Raw genomic sequence first — 27914 nt, forward strand, 5'->3', positions numbered from 1 at the left:
CTCTCTATTATCATTGCAAGAAACATTTTTCAGTGTTTATTTTTCTACTAACAGCAGTTAACAAAGCAACCATTGTGACAACTTCTTAATGTATGTAATGTTTTTATGCAAAGGCGAAGGCCCTAAGGGCTTCTCCAACGCAAGGGCATGGAGTACTGTCCCGGAGCCCATATTCGCTTTGGTCCTCCATATCATGATGAATGATAGCTCCACAATGTATGAGAGTGTCTTACAGGGGAAACATCCTTTGACAAAAGTAGGCGGCAGCAGGCAGATCGATGCGTGTTGTGATGCTGCGGAACAGTGGCTTGCTGTCTTGCTCTGCAAAGCGTAAAAAAAAACATTGAAAAAAGAAGAGAGACGTTAGGCCTTGTTTAGATGGGAAAATATTTTGGATTTCGCTACTGTAGCACTTTCGTTTGTTTATGGCAAATATTGTCCAATCATGGACTAGCTAAGATCAAAAGATTCGTCTCGTAATTTACAGTTAAACTGTGCAATTAGATTTTTTTTTTATCTATATTTAATGATTCATGCATATGTCGAAAGATTCGATGTGACAGAAAATCTTGAAAACTTTTTGGTTTTTGAGGTGAACTAAACAAGGCCTTAGTGCACCAAGCCCTGGTATTGCAGCAGGTGGATTAGGCTTGTGGTAGTTTGCATTGAGGGCCCTTCCATGTCTTCGTGTATTCTACTTTTTGTTCAAGCTAACATATTTGTTATCCCGCGTTGGGATGGCCTACAAACGCTCTAGCAAAGAGGATCTAAATATTCGTTTTTATTTTTATTTTTATTTTCTCCTTTTATATGGGTTTTCTCTCGCTTTTCTACTGATGTGTGAACGATCTGGGGTTACGATTACGAGTTGCTTGGAGATGCGAGGTGCATGGAGATGCGGAGACTGGAGTGACGAAATGAGTGGGTGACCCCGCCCCCCTGGCGGTCGGCGCGCCCTCGTGGCCGGTTGTGCTTCGTCGAGACATCGGAGAAATGGGCGGGTTCAGGCCTTTTTACTTCCACCAAAAAATGAAAAAATTTTCAAAATTTCCTGTCACATCGAATCTTTAGACGCATGCATGGAGTATTAAATATAGACGAAAATAAAAACTAATTGCACAGTTTGGTCGAAATTGACGAGACGAATCTTTTGAGCCTAGTTAGTCCATAGTTGAACAATAATTACCACAAACAAACGAAAGTGCTACAGTGTCACGAAATGTTTTCGTTCAGGAACTAAACAAGGCCTCAGTGTTCACTGTTCAGTGACACGCTGAGATCCCGATCCTCCGCGTCAGGGGTAGCTGTGCCCGTTTCTGTGGTCTGAAAGTATCGTGCACAAGCACAAGTGATGCGTTACGTGGTCGATCGAATTGAAGCTATACTATACTGTAGTACTAGCAGACAAGAAGGTCACAGTACAATCAGGGCGAAGCCACGTTGAGTTTGGGTGGTGCACGGGCACCGGGCAAGAAAACATATTTAGTACTAAATAGCTTATTTTGACCATATAAATTAATTGAAAGTAGACATGTTTCTATACTGTTGTTAACGTTGTGCACCACCATAAATTTTACGGTAGCTTCGCCCCTTAGTACAATGGAATTCAGTCGGTGTGTTTTGGTTTGTCGCAAATACCGGTTGGGTGTCGGTCCAAACCGAGATGATGGATACGTGCCTACTGCACGCGATCGCGATCCGTGACGGCGAGAGAGAAGCTTCGGCCACGAACAGGTCCCAGGTGGCCAGGTGAAACATCTGCAGCAGCAGCGGCACAGCCTAGCGGTCGAGTGCCGTACGTAGCCTTTTACGGCCACTTTCCGCGCCTGCTTTTTACTGTAACTGTCGACGGCTTTTATCTTCCGCACCATATGCGAGTCGCTGGTTGCTTGCCTCACATCAGGCTCAGCGTCATACGGATGCACTGCAGCTGTTGGAAATGGAAGAGAACGGAGGGAGAAAGGGCCGCGAGTCGACGTCGACGTCGACGTGATCCAAAACGTGATGATATACAAAATACTCTAGCACTGTCATCTTCTCGTGTTTGGTGAGGCCCAGCTCGCAGTCTACCACAGAGGTGAGATCCAACGTATCAGCGTCTCGGAGAGTTTAACGTCCTCGCACTCGCAATTCCCATCGGTTGCTGCATCCGCACTCTGCCGTGAGCTACAGAGTGGCACGAACCGTGCACCCATCCCGTCTCATCACTTGGCAGGCGGATTTGGGAAGTCCGGACACACTGGCAACCACCCGTCCTGTCACGCTCATTAATTTAACCGAAGCCACGCATGCTATACGGCATGGCCTTCGGATTAAACGTTCAGCAGCGAGCCTGTGTGCATTGCAAACCGGTGCGAAAAAGGCGTTAACGGCTGGATACGGAAGAGATGTCTGCTAGATGGAATTCGACAAACAAGCAGGGGACAGGGTGTACCTGTGAAGCAGAACCAGCGCCCGTCCTGACAAGAAAATGAGCGCCTCGGCAGCGGCCTCACTCTCACCCGGCCTTCACTGGGAGTTGTAACCGTGATAGGTAGCATTGTTCGAGGCTTTTGGCAGACAATACATGCGATTCAGTATGATTTCATTCCCTTTTTGTGGCGCACTCGAAGCAATTCAGGAAACGTTTTCTTTAGTTTAAGGAAAAAAAAACAAGAAAACGTTTCCTTTTAACGTCGGCGAAGACCTTTCGCTTTAACAGAGAGAGCCACATGTGGTTGTATTGTAGTATCTGTGCTTCGTTGGTCTATCCGATTCTAGTTGTACTAGACCGTATGTTTATACCATGCGTACTCAAGCTGTACCATGTGCTGATGAATGCTTCCACGAAGGACTGTCCATGGCTGCTGGCTCCATGCCTCCTGACTCCTGAGGCCGTCGGGCGGTCGGGCCTATCCCGAGATGATTGCTTGTCCGGAAGCTACAGCGGGAGCAGGCGAAAATAATGCTGCTCTTTTGTAGATTTCTATTTTTATAATAGGTTTACTTATGGACACCGGGTGCGAGCAGGATTTAAAATTCCAGAACACGCATCTTCCGCACGGTAGTTTTTAGTTAAAAAAACTCAATATCTCCATTTCTGACTCTGGCATCCTTGCCCTAGCCACGACCACCACCCCGCTGTGGTGAGCTAGGGTTTTGCCAATCTTACCTCACCCACAACACCACCTTCTTCTCCTCCTCTTCTCTCCTTCCCCACCGCCACCATGGCCACCAGCTCCCTTAAACTGTCTCCCGCTCATCTCCACCACCTGGTTGTGTGCGAACTGATCTTGTGTATTTTTGTGACATTTGCACTGTTGGCAGGTGTTGGTAATGCAGAGACAAATCATATGTTCTGTTAATATATTTCTGCCAAAATATGTAGCCGTCATGCAGTGGAAATGGATATGATTTTGGGGCTAAAGGGTGCATTCATACTGCAGGACATTGCTCATGTACCAAGGCCTTGTTTAGTTCTAAAAAATTTTCAAAATTTTTTATCACATCGAATCTTTTAATGCATGCATGAAACATTAAATATAGATAAAAAAATAAATTGTTATGCAGTTTGTCTACAATGTATGAGACATATTTTTTAAGTTTAGTTAGTTCATGATTGGACAATAATTTACCAAATACAAACAAAAATGTTACAATAGCGAAACTCAAAAAATTTCGTGAACTAAACCAGACCTAAAGAAAAGTTACAATTATATATGGAGGTCGTGGAAGCCCAAGTTACTTTGTATTGCCTTAATGACCTGAGGTGCAGATGCACCTTGTTTCCGGACTCTCCGTGTATATAAGGGCACTCACAATGCAAGACTCTATCACAGAGTTCAAAACAATTAATTACATATTATTTATGGTATTTTGCTGATGTGACAACATATTTATTAAAGAAAGAGGTAGAAAAAAATAAGACTCCAAGTCTTATTTAGACTCTAAGTCTACATTGTTCGAGGTAATAAATAACTTTAGACTCTATCATAGAGTCTGCATTGTGAGTGCTCTAATAGAATGATATAAAATAGACCACAGTGTTGCATCTTGGGAAACCAGATTTTGTGTGTTATATGTATTTTAAATTTGGACTGTACCATGATGTCATAGTGATACTACACGCTTAAATTTGTATGAAAGTTGAACTATGGAATAAATTACTTGGTGTATGAGATGTTTCATTTTAAGCATTTGTGTCCCGTAATAATTTTGGTTGATTTTATACTTGTGGGAGTGAAGCCAGATGTTTTCTTCCATGATTAAAAAAACATGAGTGACTAGTGTTTTCATGACAAGACTCGAAACACAGAGAAGAGGGAGGGGATCCATGAGGCCTCGCGCGCCGACGAGACTAAATAGCGAACGTTCATTGAAATGGATCCTGGCGATCAAATTTCCGACATATTTTTATTTCCGTTTTTAGAAAAAAAAACTAATTCCACCTTTACCTATTTTGAACGGCGTGGGTGTGCTTCATTATCTTTTGGGTTCTCCGCTCCACACACCATCATCCCTCGTAGGCTGATATCGGCGCTGACGCATACAGAGAAAAAAAATATTTATTTTAAATTGCTATAACTTTTGAATGGTACATTTATTTTTAATTCCGTCTGCACCGGTGTGTCCTACGTGATAAGATGAATAAAACTAGATCCCACTTGTATATATTTCGAAGATTTTTTTCTAGTAATAATTTATGCGTACTAACTTATAATATATAACTTATAACATATAAGTTATGTGAAAAACTTAAACTCAAGAGTTATCAAAACACAACTTATTTACAAAGAGTTATTAAACATAAAGGAACAATACCGTTGTGTTCTATGCGACGAGACGAATAAAAATAGACCCTAATTGCATTTATTTTAAAAAAAGTATTTTAGTAGCAATTTATGTGTACTAACTTATAACACATTAGTTGAGTACAAAAGTTATATGAAATAACTTATCATAGTAACTTATGTAGACAAGTTATATAGAACTACCTATGTACACAAGTTATTAAACACAAAAGAATAAATTAAACTTATAGCTTGTGCCAGTGCAAACATATAAAGTTATTAACGCACAAGGGAAAGAGTTAACTTATAACTTATACTACAATTTAGAAACACAAAAGTTATAAAACACAATTTATGTACATAACTTTTTCGTATAACTTGTGCAACTAAGTTATAGTTATAACTTATATGTTATAAATACTTAGTACAGATAAATTATACTAAAACAAAGTTTTTCAAAATATATATAAGTGGGATTTAGTTTTGTTTGTCTCGTCGCGCAGAAAACACCGGTGCAAATAGAATAAACCATTTAAAAGCTATAGCAAATTTAAATAAATATTTCGCTTTTTAAAAGTGACGTCAGCATGAAATCAGCGGATCGCTCCTATACTTTGTCGGAGTTAAATCGTTCGCTGAGTTCATTTTAAATGAACGACCGCTGTAGTGGAATTGTGCTCGCCCGCGGCACTGCGGCAGCAAACTGGCCGTTCAGGCTTCCAGGTCCCAGCATCGTGGCGGGTTGGCCTGTACAGGCTCACGACAGCGAGAAAGAAGATAAGGTTCGGTCTTGGTTCATATGGGCTGAAAATGTTCTTCGTCTTCTGGGCCTTCTATTTATTGTTTGGGCTTCTAATTCACATAGCTATTGATGGGCCTGTTCAGGTGGCTGCATCTTCGGCTGGACTTGCAGTAGAAGAGACTTAGGCCTTTAAATTTAAAAACTTTTCAAAATTCCAGCACATACATAAATCATTAAATATAGATAAAAATAACTAATTACACAATTTATCTGTAAATTACAAGATGAATTTTTTGCGCCTACTTAGTCCATGATTAGACAATAATTGTCAAATATAAACGAAAATGCTACAATAGTAGAATAAAAAAAGATCTAAACAAGGCCTTATTAAAAAAAACATGGTAGAAATTGATTTATTCAGGAAAGGTGTATTTTACTATCTAGGGAAGTATGTTGAGTTCCTCGTACCAAAAAATTTTCATCTCCAATCTAAACGAGACCTTACCCCGCTCATCCACGCTGAGTCCTGGCTTGGTGCCTCAACTTATGGAAGAAATTGAAATTTTGATTGGAGCCACAGAGTACATGGAAACACGAGCGCCACAATCGACATCTTCACAGAGAATCCCAGGTATGAAGTCGGTTGCATCATGCAGCGTTTCCGCCCCGCAGTGCGCAACTGCGCAGGCCTTTCTTGCCCGCTACAACCTGAAGCCGCCGCGGCGCCGCCTCCCCACTCCCATAAATCTCGCGTTCCAATCCGCATACCGTCCCGATCTCATCTTCTACGTCTTCCAGTTCCAGGCTTCCAAAGTTGCAACCCTCGCCTCCCTCCCCTCGATCTCGCGTCTATCGAAACCCCGCCGCCGCGCGCCATGGCCCCAGCCGCCGCCCTTGTCGGCCCTCCGATCGCTTTCGTCGCTGGTGCCAATCTACCGCCGAAGCCGATCCGCAGCTCATCCCCTGACCACTCGTCCGATGAGATCTCACCCTCACCCATGGACGAAGACTCGCCTGCGCCAGGACGGACGATGAAGGAGGAGGTGGTACCGCAGTCCGGGCGGCCGCTAGCGTACGCCTCCTCTGGGGACCCCTGCGTCGACTTCTTCTTCCAGGTCGTCCCAGGCGTCACCTCCGACGCCGACCTCGCCGTGCTCCTTGACGCGGCCTGGTCCCACGACGCGCGCACGGCCCTCAAGCTCGTCTGCCATCTCCGGGGCGTCCGCGGCCTCGGCAAGTCCGACAGAGACGGCTTCTACGCTGCCGCGCTCTGGATGCACGAGCGGCACCCGCTCACCCTCGCCGCGAACCTCGCCAACTTCGCCAAGTTCGGATGCCTCAAGGACCTCCCCGAGATCCTCTACCTCGTCCTCCACGGCCCCCGCGACGAGGATCAGGACCAGCGCAAGGGTGACGACCGTCGCCATCCAGTGAAGCGCCGCCGCGGCGTCAGCGAGGCGCAGGCTGCCAAGGAGAAGCTCAACAAAGAGGCGCAACTCGCGCAGGCGGCGCTCGCGCGCTACGCCTCCGACGAGGCCTTCCGCCACCTCTACGACCGCGTCGCCGACACATTCGCCGAGCTGCTCAAGTCCGACGTCGAACACCTGCGAGTCGGGGACACCACGAAGATCGGGCTCGCGGCCAAGTGGTGCCCGTCGCTCCGCTCGTCCTACGACCGCGCGACCCTGCTCTGCGAGGCCATCGCCCGCCGCATCTTCCCGCGCGAGTCGAGACAGGATTACCTGAACATCTCCGACAAGCACTACAGCTACCGCGTCCGCGACCGTCTCCGCCGCGAGGTGCTGGTGCCCCTGCGCAAGGCGCTCGAGCTCCCGGAGGTGTACATGAGCGCGGGCAAGTTGGATGATCTTCCGTACGAGCGCGTCGCGTCCGTGGCGATGCAAAGGTACAAGGAGGCGTTCCAGAAGCGCGACAAGCCCCGCGTGGCAGGCTTCTTCGACGAGGTGCGCACGGGCCACGCGAGGATGGCTGCAGGCGCGGTGCTGCCTCATGAGCTGATCGCCGCGGCCCTCAAGGGGGAGCACGACGAGGCCAAGGAGCTTCAGTGGCGCAGCATGGTGTACGCCCTGGCCACCGAGGGCCGTCTGGACAACTGCATTGCGGTGTGCGGGCTCATGACCGGTACTGCCGCCACGGACCCTGCGGTGTCGGCAGCCATCGCGCTGGGGCTCCTGATCTCGGAGCTGAGCCAGGAGCCGTGGAAGGGGAGAGTGATCACCTTCGACGAGACGCACCAGCTGCACAAACTCCACGGCGCCAACCTCAAGGAGAAGCTGCAGCCGGTGGTGGCGACCCTCGGTACGCGGAAGAAGGGCGCCAACCTGCAGGGCGTGTTCAGCAAGATCCTGGGCGCGGCGGTGGCGGGCGGGCTGCGCAGCGACATGATGGTGAAGAGGGTGTTCGTGCTGAGCGACATGGACTTCGACGGTTGGGCTGGCTCCGCGGCGGCGTGGGAGACGGAGTACCAGGGCATCAGCAGTCGGTTCACGGACGCTGGATTCACGGCGCCGGAGGTGGTGTTCTGGAACGTGGGGACGTCGAAAGCTTCCATGCCGGTCGTGGCGGCACAGAAGGGCGCGGCGCTGGTGAGCGGCTACTCCAAGAACCTGGTGCGTCTCTTCCTGGAGGCCGATGGCAACCTCACTCCGGCTGCCGTCATGGCCGACGCCATATCCGGCTCGGAGTACGACGCGCTCGAGGTGTTCGACTGATCTCCACCCCGTCCAAATTATGCTGCTGATTGCTGTTGCCTAGTTATACAGTAGTAAAGTAAATTTTCTTGTCTAGCTTCTCCTATCCGGCAATGGCAATTGTCATGGTCTCTGAAGTTTAGTTGCCTTCTGGCAGGACAGGATAGGACTAATAACATTGTCTCGGCTGTTAGTATGAATGAATCGATGAATGCTTGAATTGCTCTGCGGAAGTTTTAATGAATCGAATCGATGGATGCTTGAATTGCTCTGCCGAACGAGTGGGTTTTGTAGCGAGCATTTGACGTGCGCTTTCAGGCGTTAAAGCGTTTGATTTGGTATTGGCACATGTGCTGACATTTGCGATAGTTTTCTGGGAGCCTGGCAGGGGTGTTTGGTTAGGAACTTAGGATTCAGGAGGTAACTCCACTGAACCGGCTGCAAATTCACCTGTATGCGTGTGTACAAGCAATTCGGAATATAAATCCGCAGCTAGCAAAGCTGCCTGCCAGCCTGGTTGCCTTATCGATTCGCAGTGTCATCGCAGTAACCTGCATTGGCTTCGAGCACATTTCTCAACTCTCCCCTCTCTGCATTTGTCCTGCTTGGCTAAACTTCTGCTTTCACGCAAGGAGACGCTTCAACAGAAGGAAACAAAACCAGTAAAAAAAAGTTCCGTACATTTTAGATAATCGTCAAGTGGTGCAGGTAATTCTCGCCCTCCACAAAAGCAATTGTCCCGCAGTTTGGGTTGTTATCGAAGCAGCAGTTGAATCGTATTTGGGCCCAATTGAATGAAGAAATCTTAACCTTCTCTAGTGGTCCGGCCATCGGGCCGCCAAAGTAGTCTCGATACTGGGCTTGCACGGGAGCCCTCCACTAGCCTTTGTCGATTACTCGGTCTTCCCAGTACCAGACATCTGGTAAAGGCCTGTGTCGGTCACTCGGTCTTCCCAGTTTTGAACGGATTTTTTCCCAGAAAATTTTGCAAAATTTTCCAGATTCTCCGTCGCATCAAATCTTTAGACGCATGTATGAAGTATTAAATATAGATGAAAATAAAAACTAATTACATAGTTTGGTCGGAATTGACGAGACGAATCTTTTGAGTCTAGTTAGTACATGTTTGAATAATATTTGTCAAATACAAACGAAAATTGTACTATTCCTATTTTGCAAAATTTTTTGGAACTAAACAAGGCCTTAGACCAAAATGAGACTAGTTGATAGAGTAAGGCCTTGTTCAGTTCGCAAAAATTTTCAAGATTCCCCGTCACATCGAATCTTTGATCGTATGCATGAAGCATTAAATATAGACGAAAATAAAAACTAACTGTACAGTTTACCTGTAATTTGTGAGATGAATCTTTTGAGCCTAGTTACTCCGTAATTGGATAATGTTTGTCAAATAAAAACGAAATGCTACAGTACCCAAAAACGAAAAATTTTGCGAACTAAACAAGGCCTAAGATGCGAGGTCACAGTGGTATCGCCACCGCGCGCTACACGCGAGCTTCCGTGGCCCACTCACTACAGCTTGCCATGCCCACCCGCACAGCACCGCAGCTTGCTAGTTGCTACACAGGTATGGAAGACAAAAAAAGGTTTCCGTTGCCGGGACTCGAACCCGGGTCTCTCGAGTGAGAGCCGAGTATCCTAACCAGCTAGACTACAACGGAAGTTGGTATGTGCTTTGTTAAAATTTATTTGATTAAGAAACCTGTCCTCCAAACAAATCCAACCATATCTTGGCCAGACGTTTTTCTTGGGCGAACAGGATGAATTCGTTCACCTGCTTGCAACATACAGTAACAAAAAAGAGGAGGAGCAGAAAGATAGTAGTTCAATTACTCACACCATTAGACAAAATTAAGAAAGTTTCTCCACTAGAGATAAATAACGGTAGAACTACTTAACTACCAAAGTTTAATCATTGTGGCGTGTCTATTTAGCTCAATGGAAGCCTCTGTCATGCCTTGTCAACAATGCCTCGCTGCACTGCAACAACGAGATAAAGCTTTTTCCTGAAAATAAAGAAATGGCAATGGGATTGAATCGAAGTCTTAATCGAGGCTTCTTTTTTTCTAACAAACGGATCATAACATTGACTACGCTGACACTCTCTTGGTAGGGGCAGGGTCTCATCAAACGGGTACAGCATCATTGTTTTGATGCCAAGAGGACGCATCGAAAGGCATCACCATTCAAAAGTGATAGGGTTCGACACTCGACGCACGATCACACGCAGCTCATACCACCAAATATATACTAGGCTTTCTAACTTTGCTTACGTGGAAATTTGCACGCCACGGGCGAGCACAGCAAATCCTGCTGAAAAAAAAGACAGGGTGAAAACAACCGGTTCCACTTGCTAGCAAAAAGCTGCTACGGAATGCAACTAGAAGGACAGTGTGTTTCTGATCTCTGTTGCACCAGACGAACAAAACATTATCTTTTCAGAAAAAGGAACACAACAAAATATTCGTGAAAAAGATTGGAACAGGTTTTTATTTACAAAGGAACAATTCAGGGTGTCTTCTTCTCGCCTGCTCAGGAAATCGTCTGTTCCTAAGATTCCTGGACTAGTAAGTAACAATGGTCCTGAAAGAGATGCACGGACGCAGACTGTATTGGCCAAGACCTCATAGACTCTGATGAGTTTGGTACAGTGGTAGTACTACTAGAACACTGTGTATCAACTGTCCAGCGACCAGATAGTGCAATAGGGGTGTTCCGCACAATTGGATCTCTGACCAAACATCGGTTCCAATTCCATGGATGGATATGAAAATGAATAGAGCCATTCTGAATTGCTGATGCAAGAGCCGAAAGGGACAACGGCAGTATTGTGTAGGAGTACGAATGGACAGGTCGCGAGATGGAGGGCGACGGCGATGGCGAATCCCACATGTGTGGCCCTGGTGGGTGTGGTCGATCCCATCCCAATGCTTTCCATGCCTGCGTCGGTGTCGCTGTAATCCACCTGTCTGATGATCGCGCAGCCAGAGCCACACCTGTCACCTGCGTGAGCGAGAGATGCTAAGGAGGGAGCAGGTTTACGCTAAGGAGCGCTCTCAGCAGTGGCGGAACAAAGACAGCGCAACATTATTCTTTCTACTAGTACTAGCTGATTATTAATGCCACTTCTTTACCTGAAGTGGTAAGGAATCATGCTGCGGCTTTCAGGTTAATTTACTGTGGACTGAACACTGAAGAGTGAGTGAAAGACTGAAAGGTGAAGATGAGTTCGCTAGTTGTTTTCTTGAACGGAACAGGTAGTAGATGTGTGGAAGCAGTGAGGCTGACCCTATCATCACCCTAGTAATTTTGCTACAAGTAAAATGCCTAGAGGAGTACTTGACAAGTACCGCACATCTTTAGTTCACTTCGGAAAGAATAAAGTGATTATGACATCCATAAACTGCTAGAATCTGGTGCGCTATCTGATAATCGAGACTAGAGACAACAAAGATTAGAATCAGATGCAATCAGGGGGCGGACCTAGAAATCTACTATGCCCCGTGCTGAACCATGTAATAAAGAACTAAATCATTTTCTCTTGTAGTCATAAACCCGGGCTGCAGCACGGGCAGCCCTGCCCCTGGGTCCGCCACTCATGCTAATGGAGGCTCGATATTAATTTTTGCGAATGTCTTTCGACGGTATATAATAATTGAGCCTCCATTAGCCTCGAGTAACAAAAAAACTATCCCAAACAAAGTTGATCGGAAAAAGAGTCAGCATTCGGTATCCATTGCCAAATAGTGCTCGCTTTCAATTCGTCCGTTTTTTGTCTTTAATTCAGTAGTCTCTATATTACTACTCGAGGCTAATGGAGGCTCAATATTAATTTTTTGCGAGACACGCCGGAATAAACCCAACATTCTCAATATTACTTCTTGAGAGCTGGCTGTAAGATTTCTTTACAGCCTTCTTGCAGCCCACCCATATAATGGTTAGCTCATCACTATTAATACATGGCCCACTTGTCTGTGTCACAGATTTTTTTGGTTTTGTGTCTGAGCCGGCTGTAAGCTTGTAGCCCGCTTTTACTCTCTTTCTTCTTCTCTCTCCTCCACATCAGCATTTAGCTGGCTTACAGCCTGCTATAATACTTGCTCTGAGGTGTTACTACTACTTATTAAGACTCTTGTGACTACCAAGGAACGTTCACAGATTACCCACCTAACCAACATAAATATAATTTACTATAAACTCTCAACTGCATCTAAACAATTTATTGAACTATGTTATTATAAACCAGTAGTGATGTCCAACTGATAGAAGTGCACCATAAGATTAATATGGCAACCACCAATTTTCCTTTAAACATTGTGCTTCCTTCCTTATACCTCAGGTAGCAATAGCATAACCGAAGCTTGAAACTATTATCAAATTGTTTTTCAGCACTACTTCAGTAGCACTTTTAGTGAAGAAACAATTTCTCTTACAACAAATCAGCCTCAGCAGTAGCAGCCAAATTTCAGCGAGCCAAAATTTCCTTATTGGATACAGCTTTCGTGCAACCATATCTTGGAAAATAAAATGGACACACGGTTTAGCAGCAAGGACTGAACTGTAACCTTGACCAGACCAAAATGCTACTGACCGTGCATACACGCCAGACGAGTCTGTCCTGGTTTGACGACCAGACCAAAATGCATATGCACGCCACCTAATAAATCACTGTACAAATGTTGTTTGTGTTATAATGCCCGGCCCATATAATTGTGTACTCCTTCAAATGGTTTCTGTAGCCCCCCAGCTTGCTGATGTGCAAGCAAGGAATTGAAGTGTCCACTTCATTCATGAACCGTATCGTACCACCAGCATGCATGGTCACCAGGGTAGCAACGGCATCTAGACGCACCATATCATGTCCTGTTACCTGTATATGATCAAGATAGGATAGCCATCTCTTCATGATGGCTGTCAAAATTACGCAGAGCTGCCTCATGCATGCACTGCTCCAGTGCCTGTGCTGTGCCCCCCACATAATAAGCTTGAACCTCTCCTTTTCCATCTCTGGACAGGACGCTCATATATAGCTGGTTGATACTGATGCGCACGATGATACCATCTGGATCAGGGGATGGGATTTGCCAAGCCTCTCTTAAAGTCATATTGGAACACCCAGGACGTCACAAAGACTCCCTCAGTGCTCTCGTTTGATCGCTGAAAACGACGATCGAGCTACCAGTGAGAAGCGAGACTCGATCGACCGTTTCCCTTTGGCCGAGAGCAGCAGGAAGCTCGATGGATCGGTTGAGCGCTAGCTGATGATTGAAACGGGTGTCATATCATGTCATAAACCGGTGGATCAGCTCGGTTTCTCCTAACGATCGTACCGTAGTAGATACCGATGGATGTGCAGAATGAATGAATGCCTTCTTTAGCCTTTTAGCTAGGCAGGGAGAGAGGGAAACAGGTAAACAACCGTCAGAAAAGTGATCACAGCCATGCGCTGATCGAGCGCATCCAAAGTACGTATTTAATACTGATGCATGTACTAGTAATCCAAATTAGTACTCCTATCTCACTAATTCGTGTATCCCAAGTAAAATAATCGTTCGGTCCGCTCGCCAGTGTTGCCACATAGTCGCCGATGGAACGAAGCATACAGGAAATTAAACAACAACAAGAGGAGCCAAGGAACGTAACGAACGCACCTGCATTTTCCTATGGTTTCGCCGAGGTCCGTACCCAGCATTACGCGGCATGTAAAGAAAAATCGCGTCGGAAACGCGAGCATTCATCCGGACGCCGGCACTCACCCTGGTAGTATGTATGTGTGTGTGGCGTGGTCTCCCTCTCCCCCCACCAAACCCAACGTGCGGCCCAGTTCTTCGGCACCAAATTTGCGACGACCCACCGCGGCCGCGGCCTGATTGATCGGGCGGCGTGCCGGCGTGCGAGACATGCGCGCGGTGCAGCGCTACGACCGCGACCTCTGCAAGTGCAAGGCGCTCGTGCATCCTCTCGCGCGCGACGACCACGCCGATCTCGCCACCCAGCTCTCGGCGCTCTTCTCGTGCGAGATCGTCAACTGCTCGGCTCGTCAACAGACTACAGAGAGAGGCAGCTGGTGGGGGTGGGCGACCTTGACTTGGCGTATAAACAACAGCGGCTTGGAACATTCCATTCCAGACACCATTTCTCTTTCTTTAGTGCCAAGCACAACGTCGATCGCACACGGCTACGGATTTAACAAGGCCAGGCCGTCCTCGCTCTCCGCGCGCGTAGCTAGCTGAAGAATCCGGTGAACCGTTGCCAAAGATCATCGGAGGCACCACCTAATAAAGAAAAACTCTGGCAATGATGGAGCACCTAATCATAGGGAGGCAGCAGCTTTAATTTGGTCTAGAAACGATGTGTCCGTCTAATTTTTGTCGGGTGTGTGAACATTGCTTGGACTAACGAAATCGATCGGAGGCTCTTGCCATGCACACACACTGCTTTCTGAAATTAGTGGCGCGATTTTTCAAATGAACGACTCAGCTTTTACTTAATCATTAGGTCTAATATAAAGGAGCATCATAATAAACTTCCTTTTCCTTCTGAATTCTGATTGCAAAAGGAAACCCAAACTATGGTAAGCTCACTGTCAGTCGAGCTGGCCACCCAAACTATGATAAGCAAACGCAGCCACGCAGGGCCATGGCCGGACGCCGGAGGCCCCCCGATGGCCGAGGAGCACGTGCGGCTAACCACCGTGCGTGACACTGAGAGAGACCCACCGACAGCGAGCTCCACCTCCACTGGCTCGCGCGCGGCCAAAGCGAAAGCCGATTAGTCGCCGGCCACTCTCGCCGCCGTCTCACTCGATCGCTCCCTCCCTCCTTTTGGCCGGTTTCAGGTGTCTCATCTCCAGCAATCGTCGTAGCTGCGAAAGCGGCATGGGCGACGGCCAGGGTGTGGCGTCGCGTGGCGGTCGAATGAACGGCCACGGCTTCTCTTCGGTCGCTCGGCGCCAGCTTCAGCTCCTACCGGTAGACGGGCTCTGCAGCGCTGTCGATTGCCCTTGCAAATTTGCAATTGCATGCAGTTTCCAGCTGCCAACGACCGAAAGAAGCTATTAGCTGTGTGTCACGATTAGAGAAGAGTACGTGGTCAAGAAATTTGGTGAGCTAACCTCCATGTCGTTTCGTGCGTAATGACCAAGCAAGCACGAAGTACTATACCACTGCATATAAATCATGGGGTAGAAAAAAAAATCAAAATGTGTTTTCTGCATGCAGGGTCCTATAGTATTTGATGACATTGACAAGTTGAGGGTAATGGTAAAGTTGTCCTCCTGAGCAGTTGTTCAGAGACCTAATGATAGACCGTCAAGATGCCTAAAATAAAGTATTGCAGACAGGATTTCAGATCATTGGCGCCTTTCCGAAAAGCTCCACCGGGCAACTCATGGCTTGCACATCTGATGCTTTTGGCCTTTTGCATTGCAAACTGAAAAGAAGCGAGGCTACCTGACGACACGCAGTACACGCCTACGAATTTCAGATCGATATGTAAAAAAAAGCCTTATGATATATATAGATATACTCGAATTTCAGATCGATGTGTAAAAAAAAGCCTGATGATATATAGATATACTTGGCTGCATGCAGACAACATTCACGCACTCACAAGCAAGGTACAAGCATGAATTACCTGCGACACGAATTCTGTCTGAACCCAATCAGAAATCACGTGGCTCGCTCGGGCCTCTGACATCTCCACCTCACCAAATCCTGAGGCCATCCGTCTCGTTGCTGCTCCGGCATGAGAATATAGGAGATGGCCGGCAGCCCGGCAGCTCATCTCAAGTGTTTCTGTTCTCTCAATCCATCGGTTTTCTTGCCGTGGAATCACATCAAGCTTTATTATTACCCTTACCATCCCCAGTCCAGTCATTTCAATCAGCAAAAGGGGTTTTGTTGCTTGGCCCCGTGTGTGTTTCTTGGGAACAAGCAAACTTCAACATGCATGCAGGCATACACACTACTATGGCAATGCTTGTCTACAGTAAAAAAAAATGTTTTGAGATATAAAAGACTGCAGCCAAAAAGAATGTGATTTGCATGTATTTTCTCTGATGGAGACAGTATACATATAGGAGTAGGATTTTTTTTCCTAGTAGCATGTTTGGCGATAGGTATTGTACACTTCCAAACATGGCGTTATGCATATGCACACGGGCCTTGCACGCAACGGCGACAGTAACATCGCCATCAGCAGGATAACCTTGTCTGGATCGGACTCCAAGCCAGTGATCGTGTGGCTCCAGATTATGTTCTAGTTGCACGTTTTTTGTTCCAGGAAAAAAAACATTTGAAGGTTGTATTCGAGAAATAAAACAAAATTTTCAAGCTCTGATTATCATCAATTCCTCATCGTACGCGACAAGTATTATTCGACATCAGTGTGACAGTGTGCGTGGTGGGTCTTGGCACAAGTTCTCTGTAGGGGCCTTTGATACTGCCAGTAGTGCAGTTTTTTTGATTTGTCCTAATAATCCAGTACAGATCACATATATACTATGCATTCCGTATATATATATATATATATATATATATATATATATATATATATATATATATATATATATATATATATATATATATATATATATACTCTTATATACTTGAGAGGCTGGCAATTTGGCACGTACATGCACTGTTTCACTAAACGTGGCTCGCATGATAAAACCATACGTGCATGATCCTTCATTTCTTATATATATTATTCTTCCGTGTTACTCATCTCTTTTTTCAAAGAAAAAAAAGGTACTCTCCATCATTATAATAATCTATAATAATCCATAATAATCCAGTACAGATCACATATATACTATGCATTCCGTATAAACCAAAACCGTTGAGAGTTGAATTCATCATCAATAATAGTCCAAAGACTCCACAACAAAATGGACATTGATATGCCTCGCTTTTGTTCTCCACCTTCCGATGACTGCCGTGGCCCATCTGCCAGCGGCAAAGCCGTGCACACACGACACGCACCAACAAACCTCCTTTCTTCCCGGGCCCACTCTGTCAGCCTCCGGCCACCGCCGTCCCTGGCAAAAGAGTACGTGCAGGCTCCACGTTTCTCAACCCGCCCTACCTAACGCCGGAAGGGAAGAGAAAAAACTCGCGCGATACGGCGGCGGTGCACACGGCCCCACCAACCCGATATCTCGCGGCGGGTGGGGACAGCCATGCGGGCCGCCGATCTCGTATCCGACGGCTTGCGAGCCGTCGCCAGATAGATCGCCGTGGCAGCGTGGCGCCTCAACGGCTATAACTGGGAGAGAGAGGACGCGCATGTTACCCGCCATCTCTGTCCCCCCTGCTTCCTCTTTGCCCCCCACCACCATCCCTCACCCGCAGGTGGGCCCAGCCGCCATCCCCCTCCTTTGAGAGCGAGCCGGCCGGCGGCGAGCGGCATTGCGGGTTATCTGGTGGGCCAAGACATGGCGGGGTACGGGGACCGGCGATCGCCGCCGCTGGAAGGCATCACCGTCGTCGACGGGGGCGGCAGCAGGGCGCAGTCGCCGGTGCCGGTGCCGGGGGCGGGGGCGGGGAGGCTCCCGCCGCCGCCAGGAGGGTTCGCGCGCGGGCTCATGAAGCAGCCGTCGCGGCTGGCGTCGGGGGTGCGGCAGTTCGCGTCGCGGGTGTCGATGAAGGTTCCTGAGGGGGTGGCTGGGATGCGGCCGGGGAGGATGACGCGGATGCAGTCCAGCGCGCAGATGGGGCTCCGCGGCCTGCGCTTCCTCGACAAGACCTCCGGCGGCAAGGAGGGCTGGAAGGCCGTCGAACGCCGCTTCGACGACATGACCAAGGGCAGCGGCCGACTCCAGAAGGAGAGCTTCGGCAAGTGCATCGGTAAGTAGAGTACTGGTGTACTACTGCTCCTGCTCGATCGAGATTGCCTCTTCTGTCGGTTGGCCATATGCTGCCGAAGTGCTTGGGGGTGATCCAGACTAAACTCCAAACAATCGATCGCTGAGATGCTGATAAGAACCGCAAGACACTGACATGACAATATGACATATGTGCATCGGAATCTTGTGCTTGCTTTAGGAATTCTTGTTTGCTTTATTTTTCGTTTTGTGCTTGAAACAGTTCTTTCATGGTACCATGAACTGTGCCTGTTTCCCCCAGTGAGTTGGCAGGAGAAGCTCACAAGCCTACCTAACTGAGATCCATCGTCATTGGCTTCCCAAGGGTCTTCCCAAATCATTCTGAAAAGAAAAAAGACTCTTCCCTAATTTTAATGAATTTTCTCCGAAATGGTCCTTGGGCAGTAATCGATCAGCTCGAACAAACAAGATTCTAGCTAGTAACGCAAGTTGAAGTAGGTGCAATCGTATCAGTAAAATCATTTGCTGGCGAGCTTGTTCGTGTTGCTGGTGCCCGTTATCAATGGATGATCCGTGGTTGACTGACTGGTCCCATTCTCAAGGCATGGGGGACTCCAAGGAGTTTGCCGGCGAGCTGTTCGTGGCGCTGGCACGGAGGCGGAACCTGGAGCCGGAGGACGGCATCACCAAGGAGCAGCTCAAGGAGTTCTGGGAGGAGATGACCGACCAGAACTTCGACTCGCGGCTGCGCATTTTCTTTGACATGTAAAGGTCCACCGCCCCCTCGTTCCCGCCCCAACGGCACGGCCATTATTCAACTACTGATGAAACGAATTCTCCTCTGCGTCTGACTCAGGTGTGACAAGAACGGCGATGGGATGCTCACGGAAGATGAGGTCAAAGAGGTGAGCGAGGGCAACTTATCACGATTCGGATGATCGAATATTTAGGAATATATGGATGAAATCATCAACAAACTAATTTGCTTTTCAATCTGTTCTCCCGGCAGGTTATTATACTGAGCGCGTCAGCGAACAAGCTGGCCAAATTGAAGGGTCACGCCGCGACATATGCGTCCCTGATCATGGAAGAACTCGACCCAGACGACCGCGGCTACATTGAGGTCATGCCCGTGCAGAAACAACATTTGCTTTCTGTCCAACAGGGATGATGAATGGTTTGCGTTGCTTACAACCAACAGTGTGCTCCAAACAATGCAGATTTGGCAACTGGAGACTTTGCTCCGGGGCATGGTGAGCGCGCAGGCGCCCGAGAAGCTGAAGCGGACGCCGTCGAGCCTGGCGCGGACGATGATCCCGTCGCGGTACCGGAACCCGCTGAAGCGGCACTTGTCCAAGACGGTGGACTTCATCCACGAGAACTGGAAGCGGATATGGCTCGTGACACTGTGGCTGGTTGTCAACCTCGCTCTGTTCGTGTACAAGTTCGAGCAGTACAAGCGCCGAACTGCGTTCCAGGTGATGGGCTACTGCGTCTGCGTTGCCAAGGGCGCCGCCGAGATCCTCAAGCTCAACATGGCCCTCATCCTGCTGCCCGTCTGCCGGAATACACTGACGACGCTCAGGTCCACCGCGCTCAGTCATGTCATTCCCTTCGATGACAACATCAACTTCCACAAGATCATGGCGCTGTCAATCGCGATCGCCACAGCGATCCACACGCTCGCACACGTGACCTGTGACTTTCCAAGGCTGATCAGCTGCCCAACGGACAAATTCATGGCTACCTTGGGGTCCAACTTCCACTACAAGCAGCCGACTTACCCGGACTTGCTGGAGAGCATACCCGGGGTCACCGGAATCCTGATGATCATCATAATGTCCTTCTCCTTCACGCTGGCAACACATTCCTTCAGGCGGAGTGTGGTGAAGCTGCCATCGCCGCTGCACCACCTTGCCGGTTTCAATGCCTTCTGGTACGCCCACCACCTGCTGGTCATTGCGTATATCCTGCTGGTGGTGCATTCCTACTTCATATTCCTCACCAGGGAGTGGTACAAGAAGACGGTAAGCCTCTGCCATCTTGCTTTGAGATGAAACTCCCCCCACCCCCCCCCCCCCAAAAAAAAAAAATCTCAACTGTTCATGTTCATGCAGACATGGATGTACCTGATTGTCCCTGTCCTCTTCTATGCCTGTGAAAGAATCATCAGGAAATTTCGTGAGAACAACTACCATGCGGAAATTGTGAGGGTAAGCTATTGAACTAAGATCTGTTTGGATCGGTTAAGCTTTTTATAAGATGCAATAGCCGGAGGGAGTCAGCTAATAGCTTTTTATAAGCGGGTTGGTTGAATAGTTCAAAAAGGGCTATAAACTGGACTATAAGCTGAACTGTGTAGATCAGTTAGAGTTTGTTTAGCAGCTAGCAACCTAGTTTAGTCAATTTAAACAGGGCTTAAAATTTTTTGGTTCATTCTGACTGTTAATCATTAATCAAATGCTGACTGGTCCATTCTGACTGTATATGCAGGCTGCAATTTATCCTGGAAATGTGCTCTCTATTCACATGAAGAAGCCACAGGGTTTCAAGTACAAGAGTGGGATGTATCTGTTTGTAAAGTGCCCAGAAGTCTCACCTTTCGAATGGTATCATTTCGTAAATTGTTGCATACATCTCCAAGAAGCAATTTATCTGTGGTTCTTTTTTTTTTGAAAGAACAATTTATCTGTGGTTCTTGCTTACAGTTCTCCGATATCTGCAGGCACCCCTTCTCTATAACTTCGGCACCAGGCGATGACTACTTGAGTGTGCATATCCGCACGCTGGGTGACTGGACATCCGAACTTCGGATGCTTTTCGGGAAGGTTAGTTTGAGGCAGCACAACTGTAGAAGTTGGAAGAGTAGCAAGACTGCTTTTAAAAAAATTGTAGCAGAATAATCAATAATGTGGACTATCAGAAAAGAATAATGTAGATTGTTCGCACAGGCTTGTGAGGCACAAGTAACTTCCAAGAAGGCTACCCTTACAAGACTTGAAACTACAGTTGTGGCAGACGCACGCACAGAGGACACTAGGTGCTTAACTTATTTTTTTCTTTTTCTTTTTCTTTTTTTTTTGCACATCCTATAGTTTGATTGTTTTTTTTGGAAGTTACTGTGACTTTAAGAATTTATTAACCTGGTTGGCTTTGCTGTGTTTTATTTAGGTTTCCGAAGGTCTATATAGACGGGCCATACGGTGCACCAGCACAAAATTACAGGAAATATGACATTCTTCTGCTAATTGGTCTTGGAATAGGAGCAACTCCTTTCATCAGCATACTGAAGGATATGTTGAACAACCTAAAATCCACCGAAGTAATTTTCCTTTTTAATGCATATTTTCGATACTGTTAAGAAAATTAAGGGTAGCTGATAACTGTACTGAGTTGATTAAACAGGAGGTGGAAAGCATCCACGGCTCTGAGATAGGCAGCTTCAAAAACAATGGTCCAGGAAGGGCTTACTTCTACTGGGTCACCAGAGAGCAAGGATCCTTCGAGTGGTTCAAAGGAGTCATGAATGAGGTGGCCGAGAGCGATCACAGTGTACACACTCTCATTTCTCTTAATTGCGTCTTCACATGCCATCCCTCTACAGTAGAACATAAACTAAGATGAAATCTGGCTACTGCAGAATGTTATAGAGATGCACAATTACCTGACCAGCGTGTATGAAGAAGGCGATGCAAGGTCAGCTCTGATTGCCATGGTCCAGTCACTTCAGCATGCCAAAAACGGCGTGGATATCGTCTCCGGCAGCAAAGTATATGATAATTTCCTTTATGCTCAACTGTAAATTGTTTTGCTTGTGTTATTTGTTTTGTTTTGTTTAACGGAGCTCTCTGTTGCAGATCCGAACACATTTTGCAAGACCAAACTGGAGAAAGGTATTCTCTGATTTGGCCAATGCACACAGGAACTCTCGCATAGGTGAGCCACTTGCCAATGAACGTCGAGTGACACGAAAGTTTTCAGCTTCAGTACATCAATTAATATTCTTCTCTAAAAAAATTCCAGGAGTTTTCTATTGTGGATCTCCAACGCTCACAAAACAGCTAAAGGATCTTTCGAAAGAATTCAGCCAGACAACCACAACTAGGTTCCATTTCCACAAGGAGAACTTCTGAGACCACATATACTTGAAGCTTCGACGGATTGAAAACATAATTGTATAGGAAAGAATACGATAGCATTGGCATAGCAGATTTAGTTTTACAAGTTTTGATGTCCGCGGGGTTGGACAAAATATGTGTACAAAGCTAGATGTCACCTTGATACATAGATTCTGAAATGCTTCAGATATCTAAATTGGAGAAGTGAAACTACTTTCTTCCTAGAATAACCGAGTTCCAGATCGTGTGCTTTGAGCACGCAAATTCTCTCTTTTCAGTTTTTCTGCCCGAGCTGTCATTGCATTGCGAATGAGGGCGCTGTTCTGATTCCTAGAAGATTCTTGTGTATCATCTTGCACTGGCACAAGCGCCAGAGAATCTGGTGCGTTTTCGGCGCTCTGTGGATTCCTGTTTTTTGGAGGCCTGCCTCTTTTTTTAGGCTGAATATTAGCAGGTAAGGGTATAATATGTTTTCGAGGCCTGCCCCTCTTTCTAGGTTGATTACTAGCCTGCAAGCGTGCTTGAGCATTTCCTTCTGTTATGACAGTCACTAACTGGCCACTCATGTCATTGGGCATAGAAGCTGGAAGCAAACCCGCCATCTGATTGTTTGCATCATTTCCCTGGGATATTGCAACTGCATGTGATGTTTTCTTCATACTGTCATCCATTGTAGCATACATTTTCCTTGGTCTACCCACCTTAGGTTTGCTGAAGTCAGAAACTGATCCCTTAAGTTTACACTTGTCCATAACAAGTGTTTTGAGTGGAACAGTTATGTCCAATGGCAGTAGAATTTCCTCAAGTTCACGCCATTCAAGATCTTCCTGGTCTCCGTCATCATAAATGATGTTGTACCAATTGCTTTCACTGTCATACTTGGCCACTTTCCCGACGTAATGCCTGTCTCCAAAAAGCTTCTGCACTTTCCTCCCTTCTAACCATCCACCAAAACGAGGATCAACCTGAGGTTTTGTGTCAATTTTTACTAAAGATTGAGAACCAGCTGTGGAATCAGAGGGCAAATCTGGAACGCCGTTGATAATGATGGCAGGTTCTCTGTGAACTTTGACGATAAATGTGGTTTCTGAATCCTGCTTGCCATCAGCCCCCTCCATGGTTTTCTATAGAAAAAATATAGAAAAATCAGGAAACAAATTCATATGTGCTAGACTGCTAGCACTAAGAGTTCAATCAACAGTTCACAGGACAAGTGGCAATGAACCAAGGAACTCATGGTTCATCAAACTATCATATTGTGCAGGATTTAGATGAGTCAGTGAATTTGAGACATAAAACTTATATTAGTGAACACCTAGAAAGAACTGATACTACATGGGACTTTATTACACCAATGGTGGGTTTCAGCATGGACACTGGAACATACCAGTGAAGTACATGGATAATTGTGTTAGAAAATGAAAACTTACAGTGCATCCTGAACCTCAAAACTAACACGGGTACTTTCATCTGTCAAGCAGCAATATAAACATTCCATCCTGAACCTCAAAACTAACACTGGTACTTTCATCTGTCAGCAGGTCACGCTTGAACTGGTGGTTTCCAATTGGATTTCCAGTTTAGGAATCAACTTCCACATAATCAAATACAAATTTTAAACATAATAATGACCATTACATCTGTTATGTGGCTGCTAGGGTTGAGGGAGCGGCGGCTGATGGCGTGAACAGTACCCGTGCTACAGTGCCCGCGGATACTGTTCACAGGGAGGCGGCTGTGAGAACGAGAGAGGAGGCTAGGGTTTTGGGCGCTAGGAACGCCAGCCGCGGGGCTCTGCCCACGGCCGGCAAGAGAGAAGGGATTTCCTTCTAATCTCCATCTTGATTAGATTGATACATCTCTTCTCTTTATATAAAGAGGTTTACTTGATTTACAAGCAAGACTTACTTGACCCCTAAGCAAGCGACTAATTAACCCTAATGGGCTAAGGCCCAATAGGTCCTTGACTCTTCTAACACTACACCCCACCTGGACATGCAGCTCGTCCTCGAGCTGCAACTTAACAACGACACTAACAATGACTCCGCAAGACACAAACGTAACACCTAAAAACAAGTCTTTTACATCTCGGCTTGCTTTATTATTCTCAACTAGAAATGGATTGGGACTCTTTAATTTTAACCCCTGCACATAAGGCGGACACCATCCACCTGGATCCCATGGAGACCATCTGGATGAAAGATGTGCTTGTGTGTGGCCTCCAGGAAGTGGTCGCAACAGGGACCAGCGAAGGCACCCTCGCGGTGGTCGGTGGCGGAATCTAGCGACGCTAGGCAGTGCGCTCCCACCGATGACACCAAGCCTTCTCCCCGCTGGACGGCTGCTGGTCTGCACCGCACATAGAAGAGCATAGGGCTTCCAACTGCCGACGCCGAAGACTTTGAGTCCACCCGCGGGAAAAACAGCATGCACGCTGCCCGTGGGCGGAACTGCAATCTGAAAATCCCCGACGCAGCGGATGAGATCTCAGTCCTCCACGTGGTGGAGCTGCAAATAGGTGCAGGGCTGAATCAGCGGCAGATTGCGCATCTTCCGCACCCGCCGACGTGCAAGGAGGCCACGCGCAGCAGCTTGCAGCCGCACTGCCGCCGACGCCTGGCAGCGAAGCATCTTCCCCGCCAGCTTCGTCGCCATCGGCTGCTCGGTCTGCTGCAGCATCTCGCCCTCATCTTGGATCTGTTGGATGTCGGCGCCCCTATAGATGATCCCATCGGTGAATGGGTGTTGGAGGCTTGGCACACCGGAAACAACAACAGCGCCGGTGGTGGGCACTGGAGCGACCGTCGGGGTGCTCGCCGTCGTGTACACCAGCCCCATCGTTGATGCCATAGCATAGGATGGGATCGGCGAAGGAGAGGGCGACATCCACGGCTGGTGGACGGAAACCGGGGCCGTCGGCTGCATGCCCAAACTGACGAGGTAGGACTGAATCCCGGCCACCCTCTTGCCAAGGTCGAGAACCGCCGCCGTCAATTCTGCATTTGACATGACGGAACCGGCGGATGAGGATGCCCCCGCGGTCAGCGGCAGCGAGGTCCACATCGAATCAAACCTGAGATCTCCGATGCCAGATGTTATGTGGCTGCTAGGGTTGAGAGAGCGGCGGCTGATGGCGTGAACAGTACCCGCGAATACTGTTCATAGGGAGGCGGCTGTGAGAGTGAGAGAGGAGGCTAGGGTTTTGGGCGCTAGGAATGCCAGCCGCGGGGCTCTGCCCACGGCCCGCAAGAGAGAAGGGATTTCCTTCTAATCTCTTGCTTGATTAGATTGATACATCTTCTCTCTGTATATAGAGAGGTTTACTTGACTTACAAGCAAGACTTACTTGACCCCTAAGCAAGCGACTAATTAACCCTAATGGGCTAAGGCCCAATAGTTCCTTGACTCTTCTAACAACATCAGCTTAACTTTTGTTATTATAGTTTCAAAATTATACTAAATTGAGACCAGCTTTACTTTTGCTATTATAGTTTCAAAATTAAACTAAATTGAGACTAGTTACTAGGTATTCCAGGGAAAAGGCTGTGAGAAGTGTCAGGTATCATTACTTTTTTTCCCCAAGGACTGTTTAGGGTAGGGAAGGGTGAAAACTAATCTGCTTTACTATCCCAACTTCTAACACTAACCCACTACTCCGATAATCATTAGAATTCAGCTTTCTAAGTCTGCTCGAGAAATGAGTACATAAAATTTCTGATTCAATCAGACACAAATTAGGTTAGAAATTTCAGTGGAATAATCAAATGATGCCCACATTGAGCACACAAGTAGATGTTGGGTTGAACCTGCTTCTCTGTGCATTCTCCAGTGAAACAAAAAGCTGTTTAGTACAAATAATGAGCTAAATTTTGTAAAATGCCACCATTTGCTCACTGGACTTATGTCAATCAGACAAGTGAATATGACACAACAGGATTCAGGAATTGGCTACTGAAACACGATACAAGGCCAGCAGTTGCCCATGGTCAGCATTCTTAATGATGATACCATTTGAAAACTTGCAAAATTGTTACTAAACTTAGGTTATTTCAGTTCATCGTACTAGAGATTCACAACATATTGCACAATTAATCCTAAGCAGCAACTACAGAATTACACAATCAATTCGAGTTAGGGCATGTTTAGTTCCTCATGAAATGCAAAATGTCAACTACTTTGGAATAGTTGTAAAAAAACTACTTTGGAATGATGAAAAGCAAAATGCAAAAAAATTCAGGGTCATGTTTAGGCCTTGTTTAGTTACACACAAAATTAAAAAACTTTTCAAGATTTCCCGTCACATCGAATCTTGCGGCACATGCATGAAGCATTAAATATAGATTAAAAAATAACTAATTGCACAGTCTGTAATCTGCGAGACGAATCTTTTGAGCCTACTCAGTCCATATTTAGACAATAATTACCAAATACGAACGAAAGTGCTACAGTACCCCAATTCAAAAGGGTTTTGGATCTAAACAAGGCCTTAGTTTCATCCAAAATGCAGAATTTATTGCCCTCATTATGGCCTCTCGAGGCTCGTTTGGGCTTTTTTTTTTGCCTCTTCAGGCCAAAATCCAAAATGGAGAATGGCAACCATTTTGCCAAAAACTTTGCATTGTGTTTAATTCCATTATGCAAAATGACGGACCAAAACACATAATTTTTTTGGGATGAAAGGGGAACTAAACACCCCCTTAAAACCCTAGGTCAAATTAAGAAGTACATAGTCACACAGAACTCAGTGATCCTACCATTACATCAGTCAGAATACCAACAAATTCATCACGCCATAAAAGCAGAACTAGTAATGCCAGATCCAGCAGAAATAAATCGATAAAAAACGGAGGGATTAATCTGACCTTGCGAACAGCAGTGTGAGCAATAGATCGGGGAAGTGTGTGGCGGCAGGCAGTAACAACAGGGTGATGCAGGGCGGCGGCTGTGTGCCGAGGCGCGAGGAGGCGACCGGCGCGGGTGGCGTCGTCGGCGGGAGGCAGCAACCGGAGCCGCGCGCGCGGCGGCGGCGGTGTGCCGACTTACGAGGAGGGGAGGTGGGTGGCGGCGGTGGGGTGACGCAGCAACCGGAGCCGTGCGCGGCGGCGGCGAGGGCGCGCGCGGGCGGTGGCGGCGAGGAGCCGCGCGGGCGTCGGCGGAGGATTTTTTTTTTTTCCTGTTTTGGTTTTGAGTTTTGACGGAAGTCGGAAGGCAACGGGTACGTTTTTTTAGCTGGTTTTGCATCCGAGTGAAAAGGTCGGAGACTTTCGCGTCCACTAGAAAACCCAGAGCCGCGCTCCCCATGGAGTGTGTGCTTTTTATTATTATTATTTTACCTTCTTAATAAATGTACCAGATTTGAACTTTAAATTTTATTAAATGAATTAATAGTATTAATATTTAATTTATGGCAAAAGGTTTACTGTACTTAGTATGTTGGAGCTTTTTAGAGCACGTTGGAGTTAGTCCTTATATTTAGGCTTTGTTTAGTTTCGAAAACTTTTTGGTTTTCGGAACTATACCACTGTTGTTTTTATTTGACAAACATTGTTCAATCATAGAGTAACTAAGCTTAAAAGATTCATCTCGTGATTTACATATAGTACAATTAATTTTTATTTTCGTCTATATTTAGTGCTTTGACGCAAGATTCGATGTGACGGAGAATCTTGAAAGCATGTGACGCAAGATTCGATGTGACGGAGAATCTTGAAAAGTTTTTGATTTTTGGGG

The 27914-nt window shown here is 46.8% G+C and overlaps 3 protein-coding genes and 1 non-coding gene across 4 annotated transcripts; 2 read left to right on the forward strand and 2 right to left on the reverse strand.

The window, feature by feature from the left end:
- LOC8085436 lies at positions 6162-8243 on the forward strand. Its single transcript, XM_002456549.2, has one exon. The coding sequence runs from the start codon at positions 6162-6164 to the stop codon at positions 8241-8243; it is 2082 nt and encodes a 693-aa protein (XP_002456594.2).
- Positions 9829-9901, reverse strand: TRNAE-CUC. The gene has a single exon. It is a non-coding gene; the product is annotated as a tRNA-Glu (tRNA).
- LOC8057760 (putative respiratory burst oxidase homolog protein H) lies at positions 17522-22411 on the forward strand. Its single transcript, XM_021456457.1, has 14 exons — positions 17522-18088; positions 18669-18831; positions 18923-18971; positions 19076-19189; positions 19287-20093; positions 20184-20279; positions 20560-20675; positions 20792-20894; positions 21018-21106; positions 21238-21388; positions 21472-21618; positions 21707-21835; positions 21924-22002; positions 22090-22411. Exons 1-14 carry the CDS (start codon positions 17677-17679, stop codon positions 22197-22199), a joined length of 2565 nt encoding a protein of 854 aa, XP_021312132.1. The 5' UTR covers positions 17522-17676; the 3' UTR covers positions 22200-22411.
- Positions 22228-27382, reverse strand: LOC8155557. Its single transcript, XM_021456458.1, has 2 exons — positions 27047-27382; positions 22228-23308 (listed from the first exon to the last, which is right to left on the reverse strand). The coding sequence occupies exon 2, from the start codon at positions 23300-23302 to the stop codon at positions 22406-22408; it is 897 nt and encodes a 298-aa protein (XP_021312133.1). The 5' UTR covers positions 23303-23308; positions 27047-27382; the 3' UTR covers positions 22228-22405.

The sequence above is a fragment of the Sorghum bicolor genome, chromosome 3, assembly GCF_000003195.3.
Source record: "Sorghum bicolor cultivar BTx623 chromosome 3, Sorghum_bicolor_NCBIv3, whole genome shotgun sequence".
Taxonomy (NCBI): Eukaryota; Viridiplantae; Streptophyta; class Magnoliopsida; order Poales; family Poaceae; genus Sorghum; species Sorghum bicolor.